The sequence below is a fragment of the Euleptes europaea genome, chromosome 2 (genome assembly GCF_029931775.1).
Source record: "Euleptes europaea isolate rEulEur1 chromosome 2, rEulEur1.hap1, whole genome shotgun sequence".
Lineage (NCBI taxonomy): Eukaryota > Metazoa > Chordata > Lepidosauria > Squamata > Sphaerodactylidae > Euleptes > Euleptes europaea.
Genome location: NC_079313.1, coordinates 10,568,051 through 10,580,834, shown reverse-complemented (window position 1 = coordinate 10,580,834; position 12,784 = coordinate 10,568,051). Strand labels below are relative to the sequence as shown.

Below are 12,784 nucleotides of genomic sequence, written 5' to 3'. Positions count from 1 at the left end.
GGCTGTGCCTCCTGCAACAGCCATTCTGTGGTCGTCCCCGCCACGCTGAGTCAGATTTCCAAAGATACTTACTGGCTAAAAAAGGTTGGGGACCCTTGGCATACAGGAGGCAAACGGGTTTGCAAAAACTGCTAGGACAGATACACTGGGAGCGCTTAGAAAAGTATAAAGCTCTTAGGGGAAAGTATAAATGGAGACCGTCTGCTCGTCCCTGATTGTTTCCCCTCTCAATCATCCCCTTTGGCCTCTCCTTCAGGTGCGGGAAGGACAGTCCAGATGAGCGGAAGCTTCTGGGAATGGAGCTCGACAAAGCCACCGGGTCGTTGCTGCTGGTGTTCCCACCCTGCGTGGTGCGGGCCCCCATGGCAAGATGCCACCAGCATTCAGGCTGCATGAAGTGAGTCCCTTGTTTCGGTCTTCCCGTAGTGGTGGAGTTTGTCCCTTTCAGTGGTGGGGAAATATCCAAAGTCAGGATGAGGTCCATTCATAACAGGGTATAAAGGTTACAGCTCGGGCTGCCAGGTCCCTCTTCGCCACCGGCAGGAGGTTTTTGGGGCGGAGCCTGAGGAGAGCGGGGTTTGGGAAGGGGAGGGACTTCAATGCCATTGAGTCCTATTGCCAAAGCAGCCCTTTTCTCCAGGTGAACTGATCTCTATCAGCTGGAGATCAGTTGTAATAGCAGGAGATCTCCAACTAGTAACTGGAGGTTGGCAACCCTAGTCATAGTGATTCCCCAGCATCTTAGCTTCTGAGTTGCACTGCCTCTGTACCGGGAGGTTCTCACTAGCTTCCACCAATCTTCTGTTAATTTACCCTGGTTCTTGGAATGAACCGCGTAATCCGCTCTGTGCTTTCAAAGGCAAAGCAGGTTACCAGCATGATTAATAATAATGATGAAAGGATCATGCCTTGAAGAAAACCGCCAATTGAGTCTACTACACCCATGGACGTTTTGCCTGCGTGTTCTATGAGGCTGACTGTATTTTGGGACAGCGCGAGATGTGTTTGTGTGTGGCACCAGCAAATTCCCATCGAAGGCTGCAGGCGATCCCTCTGCAAGCCGATATTAAGACCGTTTGTCACCCGCCACGGGGCTGCCTCCCCGCTGCCGCCCTGACGACATCGCCTCGCCTAATTGCCTCAGACACCGAGTCAATTATTCACAACTTCTCGGCTTAATACCTGCCCCCCCAGGAGAGATTGGCAGCCAAATTTAAAACACAAGTGAAACACAGAGCAAGATTTTCACAGAACAAAAGGTCGCCGCCCGGAGGGTTGGGAGATGGGAACAAGTTGCGAAAAGCGGAGAGCGTTGATTTTCAATTTCTCCCATCGGAGTGCTTTGATGGAAACTTACTTGCGGGAAGGTAAAGAATTAGAAAGGGGTATCCGCTTTGGATATCTGCGCCATTGGGCAAGATGGAGCTGCTCAGACAAAACCTAGTTGGCCACACCCGACTGCCAACGCAAAAAACCTCCTCCTCTATCCCCTCATTCTAGTCCCCTGGAGAAAATGCAAGAGACTTCAAATTTCCTGCTTTAATTTCAGTTTCATGTTGGCACAATACATTTTCTTGGCCATCTTCAGGGCACTGGGGTGGGGGTGGGGGAGGTAGTTGTGAATTTCCTGCATTGGGCAGGGGGTTGAACTAGATGACCCTGGTGGTCCCTTCCAACGCTATGATTCTATGATTTACAACTGTGGGCGGTGCAGGACGTGAAGTTTTTAAGGGGGGAGAGAATGCAGTTTAGCCAGGCTGGAAGCCTCCAGGCCCAAATGCAGTCCACCATCCAGGTAGGGTCATTTCAGGTGCTTAACAGCCTCCCTTAGGGTTGCCAACCTCCAGGTACTAGCTGGAGATCTCCAGCCGATAGAGATCAGTTCCCCTGGAGAAAGTGGCCGCTTTGGCAATTGGACTCTATAGCATTGAAGTCCCTCCTCTCCCCAAACCCCGCCCTCCTCAGGCTCCACCCCAAAAACCTCCTGCCGGTGACAAAGAGCCTCCCTGATTTTGCAAATCCAAACCAGGAGAAAAGCAAGACAGATATTCAGTGGCTGATGGGTTTGTCCAATTGATACAAAATAAGGGTTTGGATTCACCCAATGATTTCCATGTGTGCTATAGTACTTGCCCAAGTGGAAATGTAAAGAAAAAAAAAAAACACCTTGCATTGAGTTAAACATAGCCTATTACACACTATTTTTCCATTTGCGCAAGAAATGCGAGCAATTTCTATGAACTATTAGAACAGAAACGCTTTTGGTGCTGCTGAATGATCTTGTCCAAGCGGAACTTGTGCTAACTAAATCCTTTTATGCTTGCGCATTGCTGGATCCAAACGGATCGTGTGGTATTCGTAGGAATGCATCAGAAATCCTCATCCAAATTTCTCCCTGGATTTTGGAGTCCCAAAAGACCCAGCCTCGTTTCTGAACTCAAACTAAAGCATTAGAAATCCGATAGTGTTCATTTCTTAATTTGCAAATTTCTTACCAGGCTCTGTGATTGTGCACTTTGCGCCCTGATCCAGTTCATGTGCATCTTTCCCCCCCCCCACTCTGTTTTGGCTGTGCCTGTCTGCATGGATAAAACACCACACACACACACAAAAACAGTCTTGTGTGACGGCGAAATGGGGTGCTTTAGCAATGTGCAGAAGTACATTGGTAAAACACCACACTAAAAGAATCTCGGCGCAATACAACTGTGTCAGGCATGGCCTGAGAAAGGAATGTTGTGGTTTCTCCAGATGCTGGCCAAGGCCAGCTCTAGCCCTGCAAACGTGTTTAGACTGAACTCTGTGGGAATGCCGGTAGAATCCTACCTCCCTGACAGCTCCTGGGAGGGGGGTTGCCATGGCATCCAGATCTACCCCGATTTGCCCTATGCTCTTCCATATATGCCCTGTACTGTGCTTGTAGTTTTCATTAGTGTCCATTTGACTCTTAGCTTCTGTTAACCTGTGGATTTTCCAATAAATCAACTTTCTTTGGACTGCTTGTCTGTGGATGTCTGTTTATGGGATTATCATGGGACTAGAGCTCACAAACTGTTGCACCAAGGTTGCTTTTGCAGTGCTCGGTTGACATGTCCGTGCGCATCCAGAAGGGAAAAGGGAAGATAGAAGTGAGCTGAAGGAAGTTAGGGCTGCAGCGAACTGTACTAATTCCAGAATTAATTATTGAGAAGGCTTTTTAATTAGACTGCATTCAAGGACGAGTCAGACACAGCGCAGAGCTATCAGACATGTCAGAGGGGGTCTGTATGTCTATCGTGATGTGTAGGAGTGGTTGCAGATGGGGGTATTCAGCAGAATCAGGTCTCCTGAAAACCTCCACTTCCATTTTTTAAAAGCAAGTCGCTAGTCCTTAATACTGTGCATGGGCTGAAAATCTCAGAAGCAAGCAGGGCGATTTGGTTTGACTTTCAGTGGGTTTGTGGTTTTCCTATATCATGTAATGGATGTATTACATGGTATTTACGCGAATTGGGCTCCTGGTTGTGGATTTTGCTTTTGGACCAGCAGTGCTACAAACAGCTTCCTTCTGAATAAACATGCTTTTGATTACAGGGGCCAAGCCCAGTCATTCGCTCGTGCCTTTCCACCTAAGGATAGCTGGGAATTGTAGTTTTCTTTACCTGACTTCAGATTTCCCCAATCGAACGCCTTCTTTTCTTTTCTTTCCATTCCTTTCCATTCCTTTCCTTTTCTTGTCTTTCCATTCCTCTCATTTTCTTTTCTTTTTCTTTCATTTTCCTGTCTTGTCTTTGATGTTGTCTTTCCCTATGCCCAAATGTTTCTAACTCTCTCTCTCCCCCCTTATTTTCTGCCCCCTAGGAATTGTCTGGGGAGCCGTGACCCCTATTGCGGCTGGACCCCCGAGGGCTCTTGTATTTTCGTAGACTTGAGCACCAGGTATTTGTCAGCAAAAGCACCTCTACGATCATTTGGGTGGGAAATGGATGGGAGGGGGACTTTTCATTCCTTTTAACACTTCACCTTTAAGCGTGAGGGCCAAGAACAGGGGTGTCGAACTCATTTGTTACGAGGGCCGGATATGACATAAATGTCACTTGGTTGGGCCGGGCTATGTGTACTATCAAATTTAATGCCAGGTACCAGAGATGCACATTTTATAGAAGACATAGGCAAAGCCAATACATTTTTACTCTATTTTTTACTTTAAAATACAAACATGCTTGAAACAATAGCACTGTTACAGTATTTTATTGTATTTAACAGTCTTTGATCATTGACATGTTGGGACTAGAGGGACGGCTGCCTCGGCCGGCTCATGGGTCAGATAAGAGCCCTCAAGGGGCCGGATCCGGCCTACAGGCCACATGTTTGACACTCCTGGCCTAGAATCATGGTCCTTACAGAGGTGGCCCTGCCAAAAAGCACAGTACTGCCACCTCTGGCAGGCAGTGGCTCTGCAGGCAGAAGAATATTTCTGAACATCTGTTACCTGAGACATTCCAGATGGAAAACTGGAAAGCACTAGGGTAAAAGATGTATTCCAGAGATCCTCCGGCTACTCCTCCATTTTGCAGATCAAGCCCACTCACTAAATCCATTCTTTTCTCTAACGTCCACTCTCTCTCTCTTTTTCTCTCGATCTGCCTGCAGGGTTACATTTGATCAAGACATTGCAGGGGGGAAGACGTCTCACCTCGGCGACTGTGAAGGTGCGTGTTTCTCCATCACTGTTGGCTATGTAGCACAGAGCCCCCTTTCTAATGGAACATCAACATATGCCAGGGAGGGGGGGGGGACCCTCTTGCCGTTGGTGAATGCAATGGGTGCTGCATCCGCACATTGCTGGATACTGCACTATTGTTATACTATAGCAATATAGCATATTGTTACGCTATAGCAATATAGCATATTGTTATGCTATAGCCCAGCTGCAATTGAATGCTATAGCACAATAGCAGTGTAATATCCAATGATGTGTGGATGCAGCCATGGCTGTTAAAGGATGTATTGTGGAGTACTTGCCCTGGGCCTGTTATCTAAACGTAATCTTCCTTCCTATCTGGATTCTCTGCTTAGTCCAAAGTTATGTAGAATCTTTATGTAGATTTATGTAGTTACCGTATGTAGGATGGTTTTCCTGGGTCGTATGCTAAGGATCCCCTTTTCAGATCAGCTGTGTCCCTGCCCTCTTCATTCAGCGGACTCCTTGGTACATATCCTTTTGCATTGTCCTTACGTGTACCAATTTAGGCTAAAATTGATTATACCATGTTTTAACAAATGGTCCGCGTTTTCTCGAGCAACTTTGGAGCAAAAGGTTCAGTTTCTCTTAGAGGCCTCTGACCCTCAGCGTACTTATTTTGTTGCTCGTTTTTTGGAGGCTGCAGAGAAGAATCGAAGGGAGGTGTTTTTAGAGATGGGTCTTATTTAAGTTTTATGGTTTTATTGTTCAAGACCTCGGTCTAAGAACAGGGGGAAAGAGAGTATTGTGGGGTACCAGATCAATTGGCTATGATCTTGGATATCTAGGCTGGGTGTCATATCCAAAGTACGACTTGAATTTTCTCAGTGGCGACTCCAGAGTTGTTGAATGCCCTCCCCCTTGGAACTCGGCTTGCACCAACCATGTTGAATAGCCAAGCCCGAAAAAGCCAAATATTTATTTGGCTTTTTTGGGAATCGCCTATTTGGCTTTGGGGAGATCCCCAGGTTTTGGCGTTTGGTAAAACCGAAACCTGAATATTACCGAAACAGCTAATTTTGGATTTATTTTCAGTTAGGGTATATCAAAATGTACAACCCTAGTCATGATGCATACCTATTCCCTCCAGGATCAGAGGAGCATGCCTATTATATTAGGTGCTTTGGAACGCAGGCAGGATAATGCTGCTGCAGTTGTCATGTTTGTGGGCTTCCTGGAGGCACCTGGCTGGTTGTGAACAGATTGCTGGACTTGATGGACCTTGATCCAACATGGCCTTTCTTATGTTCTTATGAAATGTTCTGATTAAATAAACAGAGGGGAGAAACAGGAGGCTTTGAGAAGGGACTGCGTCATTTGATCTGGGCAGTGACTAGCACTTGGTCAGAACAAAACAGCAGTAGGTGTAGGACTTTGCTAAAGGATGCTGTGTAGGGGATAAACCCTTGGGGAACAATAGTTCAAGCAGCTGTATTCTCACAGAAGGGTAGAGCAGTCAAAATGCTGCCACTGAACCAGGCTGTTCAAGAGGAGTCAGGTCAAGGGGCAGGCAGACAGGTAGGAAAGTCATCATTGCCTAGAAAGGCAGCTAACCTCTGAATACATGCCAGGAGGCAACATCAGGGGAAGGCCCCAGCCTCTATGCCCTGTTGTTCAAACTCCAGATGAACTGGTTGGCCACTCAGTGAGACAGGGTGCTGGACAAGATGGACTACTGGTCTGATCCAGCAGGGTTCTTCTTATGCTTAGCTGGTACATCAAACCACACAGTGTTAAGAACATAAGAACAAAAGAAAGGTCCTGCTGGATCTGACCAAGGACCATCAAGTCCAGCAGTCTGTTCACACAGTGGCCAACCAGGTGCCTCTAGGAAGCCCACAAACAAGATGACTGCAGCAGCATTATCCTGCCTGTGTTCCAAAGCACCTAATATAATAGTCATGCTCCTCTGATCCTGGAGAGAACAGGTATGCATCATGACTAGTATCCATTTTTACTAGCAACCATGAATAGCCCTCTCCTCCATGAACATGTCCACTCCCCTCTTCAAGCCTTCCAAGTTGGCAGCCATCACCACATCCTGGGGCAGGGAGTTCCACAATTTAACTATGCTCACCTGGCACAGAGCCCTGTTCTAATTCTGTTCTAACTCTTCTCCTTCCTCCCCAGGCCTGGTGACTGAAAGCTTTGTGGACGAGCCGGACGGCCTGGTGTCGGTGAACCTTCTGGTGATCTCCTCTGTGGCGGCCTTCGTCATCGGGGCCGTGATCTCGGGCTTCAGCGTGTGCTGGTTCATCGGGCACCGTGACCGGAAGGAGCTGGCCCGGCGCAAAGACAAGGAGAACATCCTGTCCCACAGCGAGTCAGTGGTGAGCGTCAGCCGGCTGGGCGAACGACATGCCCGGGGCCCTGGCGGGCAGCCTGAGAACTTGCTGGCGCCCCTCATGCAGAACGGGTGGCCCAAGGGGCTCATCAAGGTGAGCCAGCACGACCTAGATTCAGGGGTGCTCCCGACCCCAGAGCAGACCCCGCTGCAGCAGAAGCGGTGCCCGAAACCCTGCAGCTGGGAGTACAGCCACAACCTCATCAACGCGTCGATACGGGGCGGAGACCACCCTTCCTCCGTCATCCTCCTCCACGCTGGCCACACTCCGGTTCCCCCCCACCACTTGTCCTCTGGCCGCGTGATCCCCATCTCCTGCCACTCCATGCTGATGGACCAGGAACTGGAGAGCGAGCCGAGCGACCTCTCGCTGGACATGCGTTATCTACCGGCGAGCGGCAGGGAAGGGCCCCGGGGGGTCCAGCAACAGCTTCAGCAAGCTCTGCCCTCGCACCGACCCGGCGGGACTCGGAGCTCCTATGGTGGCGAGATGCCCATCACACCGCACGACAGCCCTGACCGGCGACGGGTGGTGTCAGCCCCGAGCGGGGAGACAGGGGATTCCACTCAATGGAACCCCGACAAGCTGAACTCCAATAGTAACAATGCAGCCAGCAAGGCAAACGCACATCTCAAACGCACCCACACTTTTAACAGTGGGGAAAGTCAGGTGGCTTACGCCCGGGCGCAGAGGGCGCCCACGCTCGGCTCTCAGCACACCCTCGCAGACTTCACCCACCTGCTGAAATACGGTGGCATTGAGCGGACTGCCTCCTCCGTCAAATAAGGAGCCAACCGGGAGGCGTGGTCTGGCTCGGTAACCTCCCTCTTTGCAGAAGGGGCGGGGTTTCATGACAGAAAGGAGGAGGGGCGGAGCAGGAAAAACAAAAATAAACGAGAGACCCTGGTTCCCGCTTTGGAAGGGACAGCGGGAGAAGGAGACCCCGACCTTCCCCCTTCCCGGCATGTGGATCGTTGGGGAAAGGGGGTCACCAGAGAGGCAAAAGGGGCGACCTCTTGTGTGTGTGTGTGTTTGGGGTTCTCTTTGTCCTGGCGCTTTCTCGTCGGACCGTTCCCAGCCTTTGCGATGCTCCTCCTCCTTTTCCGAGAGGCGGTGGGGCGGGGCCTGCAGGGATGGCTGCCCCTCCTGCTCCTGCCAAACGGTTAAGAGTGAAAGATTACAGGACAGGATTTTAGCTATGGTTGTGAAATGGTAGCAAAAACAAAAAACAGAAAGAAATTGATCGCTAGGAAGGTTTCGGAAAGGCCTCACGCAAAATCTGGAAAAGACTCAGGGTTGACAACCCACCCCGGCTTACCCCCCTTTTCTTCATAGTGTAACAGCTGGTACTTGAGGGGTGGTCTCTGGCGGTGGAAGGGGTTTTTCCATCCCTGGCCCCAAAAAGTTCCCTTTGTCTCGTTTGTAAGATTCTGGTGTGTTGCTTCCTCAAACCTCCCCCCCTCCCCATATGCACACACACAAATCCCAAACTGCTCAGGCACACTCTAAATCGGAAGGGCTCGTAAGCTGAGCAAGGGCCCCCTTCTGCAGGAATGGGTCAGAGTGAGAATCCTCCATTGTGGAGCCTATCAAAGGCTGTCCGTTTTCTCATGGTGCTCCCAGCAAGGAAGGCGACGACCGCTGTTTGTATCTCCCCAGCCAATGTTTAAACCAGTCGGAAACGGTTCGCTTTTCTGCAAAGAATCCTGGGAATTCACGCGTCCTACAAATTCCTTGGAGAAGTCCAGTCCCGTTTAAATGTGTAGTGCAGACACGCAGGGCCCATCCAGGATAGACTTTCTTTTAAGGGAATACAACCTCCACTAGGTCTTTAGATGGAGGGGGAGATCTATTTCCACTTTGTCCCTTTTTCCTATGGGTTGGCCCTTCCGTGTTTATGGCCTTCCAACCCCTTTCTTGGAGGGAGGAGGGGATAACTTGCACACTAGGAACAGATTGGTAGCAGGGCTGGATAGAGCTAAGGTTAAAACGTGGCCCCTTCTCTGAACTGGAGCCCCATCCGTCCTGATTGTGGCAGCCATCTGTGAGTCCACAGAAATAATCTGTGCACGGTCAAAGGTTAAATTGGTACCTTCTCTGTTCATATGGCCTAGGGCAATGTTTCCCAAACCTCTGGTGTCTAGAGACATGGTTTTCCCCCTCCTCCGAATTAAAATCATTGAAACTTTTCAGTATTGCAGCCAAAACCGGGTTGCTTTTTGAGTATGGAGGTTACCTCTTGCATTTCTGCATGAGTTGCTCTGCATGGGCACACCTTCCAATTCATGAGAGGGAGGGCAGCTTGGCCATGTTCAGGGCATGGAGTAAGGGTCACTGGGGGTGTGTGAGGGAGGTAGTTGTGAATTACCTGCATTGTGCAGGGGGTTAGACTAGATGACCCTGGGGTCCCTTCCAACTCTGTGACTCTATTCTATGAAGACGGCAACCGCAGACTCATACAGAGATGCAACAGACACACGTCTGAAGACAGGGGATTCCTCTGAGTTTCCGCTATTCTGAGTTTCAGAACAGCTATTCGCACAGAGACACAATGGCAGTTATGTCTGCTGCCCCTCTGTGTTGGAAAGGCTGGAATATTCCTATGCATATAGTGCACTGACATTACATAATGACCATCTTGCTGCAGTGGCTGACAGGGAGGAGTCAAGGACAGGGCAAGGAGTCATGCAGAGATGCAGCGGTGAAGCGCTGTGGGTGGGTGATTGAGAATCACAAGCTACTTTAAATTATTTAAATCCCTTTGGGGTGGGGCAGCACACAAGGTAGGAGCCCCGTGGCGCAGAGTGGTAAACTGCAGTACTGCAGTCCAAGCTCTGCTCATGACCTGAGTTCGATCCCGACGGAAGTCGGTTTCAGGTAGCTGGCTCGAGGTCGATTCAGCCTTCCATCCTTCTGAGGTTGGTGCCCAGCTTGCTGGGGGTAAAGCGTAGACCACTGGGGAAGGTGATGGCAAACCACCCTGTAAACATAGTCTGCCTAGTAAACGTCGGGATGCGATGTCACCCCATGGGTCAGGAATGACCCGGCGCTTGCAGTGTGGGGGTTTTGGAATGGCTGTCATAGATGCTGGTATTGTAGATCCGCATGGGGGGTTCCAAAATTCTTTCGTTGGGCTGGTTGGAGAGGGCAGGGCCATTTCTACATTTACTCAGCAGAAGACTCTGAGACCGAACCGATGTCCAGACTTAGAGACAGAACCATTCATGGCCTCTGAATGGCTTCGGAGGTCCAAAATGTAACAAACCCAGAAGCACATACAAATCCACAAATTCTCTTGATTGTCTATTTCTCAATAACAATAATACAGGTTATTAAAACCAAACAGACGTTTCATAGGTGAATTGAAGTAGTTTATTTACACTACAGGCGCATATTTGTTTTCGAACTGGTTCCGTGGCAATAGCTTCTCCAGAAGCATTCTGGGAAATGTAGTTTTCTGTAGCTCATTGAGAGGCTAGAAACATTTTTTTCCCCCAGCAGGAAGGGTTTTGAGAGAGTCCGTGGTTCAGGTCTCCCAGCTTTAAGCCAGTCCACAATCCCCACACCCCTTTTTTTGCAATAGTGAAGTGCTGAGGTTCCTGATTTATCCTGCAGTATTGTTAAAAAAGGATTGTAGGTATCCGAGTAAGTAAGGGGGGAAATGACATCCGCCGGACCAACATGGGGAACAAGCTTCTGAGTTCCATAGAACTCTTTCTCGGGATGGATGTTCCACACAAAAAAAGAAGAGAAAAAAAGGTGTTTCAAGGCATGATGGAGGAGTCCCTCCCCTGAATTTTGTAGTGTCTGAAAGTTGGTTTCCCCTCGGGGCTAGCTTTCTGCTTGCAGGGAGTTCTCCGCAGTAAGGAATGTTCCCAAACGGACTGTTCCGCTTACGGCTTCTAGTGGTACAGTCCATTCTGTCCCCCCTCAGTGTCCTAACATAACCTTTCCCCCGCATGTGTGAACCAGGCCTCAATGGGGTGCTCCCTGGCTGTCAAGATGCATCAAAGATGCAATGGAGCTGATACCAGTTCCCCCAAAGTGGCCTTACACATGAAGCTGCCTTATACTGAATCAGACCCTTGGTCCATCAAAGTCGGTATTGTCTACTCAGACCGGCAGCGGCTCTCCAGGGTCTCAGGCAGGGGTCTTTCACATCACCTACTTGCCTGGTCCCTTTAACTGGAGATGCCAGGGATTGAACCTGGGACCTTCTGCACACCAAGCAGATGCTCTACCACTGAGCCACAGCCCTTCTCCTTTTGAGAATACAAAAGCCAGTAGTGTGTTGGGTGTCAGTCCTGGTCAAATGCAATATAGGCAAGTCCCTTGTAAGGCAGTGAACAGAAGCAAAACTTTACTTGAAGCAATTGGACCATCTGAATTATGGTACAAAATGCCGTGTTTTATGACATATGCAGCATGAGTAACAGTCCCTCTGATGCTTGGTAGAGTTGCCAACTCCGGCTTGAAAAGTTATTGGAGATTTGGGGTTAGCACCTGGGAAGGGCAGAGTTTAGAGAGGGGAGGGAGCTTAGCGGGGATGTAAATGTCACTCTAGGACTTCCATTTCTCCTGGACTTGATGATGTACCCTTAGAGTCTATGCTCCCAGAGAAAAGGATCTCTGTCGTTTGGAGATCAGTTGTAATTTTGGGAGAACTCCAAACCTCACCTTGAGGGTGGTAGCCCTCTGTGTAAGGGGAAAGTCATCTCTCCACTTACAGACTCACACCCTGAGAACTATAGTTCCCAAGATTCATTGGGCTCGCCTGGGTTACATGATATAATAAAGAAGTAAATGCTTCTTAAACCGCTTTAAATGTCGATATACCCAGAGTGGCTAGACCTCGTTCTGGGAAGCAGTGTGCCTGTATTTAACAGAGAGAAACGGATAGGTAGATTAAATTGGATTGAAGGATTCTCCTCCTTTAAAGTTGATTGAAAACTTCGAGTTTTTAATCCTATGTTGCCTCTATCTTCTAGAGCTGGTCCCAGATTTTTTCACACCAATTGCACTTTCTCACACTCAGTGTGATATAGAGACAGAAGGGATGTTTGCAAAATTCTTGCCTTTGGAGTTTCAAAAAACCCAATTGTCATTCATTCATTCATAAACCTTTCCAGACTAGAACCGACAGATTCTGCTTTTGTGGACTCTGATCTGGAGAATAGGGTTCGATTCCCCACTCCTCCACATGAGCAGGGGACGCTAATCTGGTGAACAGGGTTGGTTTCCCTACTCCACATGAAGCCAGCTGGGTGACCTTGGGCTAGTCACAGCTCTCTTAGAGCTCTCTCAGCCTCACCTACCTCACAGGGTGTCTTTTGTGGGAGGGGAAGGGGAGGTGATTGTAAGCCGGTTTGATTCTTCCTTAAGTGGTAGAGAAAGTTGGCATATAAAAGCCAACTCATCTTCTTCTTCTTCTTCTTCTTCTTCTTCTTCTTCGTTTTGGACTGAGCGCTGTGCATACGCTGTTTGCCACATCATTCCTTCGTGCATTTCTCCTCTCTGCGTTCATGCTCCCAACCACATTGAAAAAGCATGCAAGAAAGCAACATTGACATGTTTGTATATAGGACTGCATCAAGATTTATTTATTTTTGGTGCTTCTAACAATTAATAAACCCCTCCCTCAAAAGAATCTTGATAATATGACAGCATCAGTGTTTCCTTTCTGATTGTTTATCAATGGAGTAAGGGCGCATCAGTG

The 12,784-nt window shown here is 48.9% G+C and overlaps 1 protein-coding gene and 1 non-coding gene across 2 annotated transcripts in view; one reads left to right on the top strand and one right to left on the bottom strand.

Annotated features, from left to right (window-relative positions):
- SEMA6B (semaphorin 6B) overlaps positions 1-7,932 on the top strand; it is a 57,190-nt gene extending 49,258 nt beyond the window's left edge. The window contains exons 13-16 of the mRNA XM_056844320.1: positions 257-397; positions 3,841-3,918; positions 4,633-4,691; positions 6,854-7,932. Coding sequence (XP_056700298.1) covers positions 257-397; positions 3,841-3,918; positions 4,633-4,691; positions 6,854-7,854 — 1,279 coding nt within the window. The 3' untranslated portion in view covers positions 7,855-7,932. The remainder of the gene's footprint in view (positions 1-256; positions 398-3,840; positions 3,919-4,632; positions 4,692-6,853) is intronic.
- A 3,322-nt stretch (positions 7,933-11,254) lies between these two features.
- TRNAT-GGU (transfer RNA threonine (anticodon GGU)) lies at positions 11,255-11,331 on the bottom strand. Its single transcript has one exon. It is a non-coding gene; the product is annotated as a tRNA-Thr (tRNA).
- Between the last annotated feature and the right edge of the window lie 1,453 nt (positions 11,332-12,784).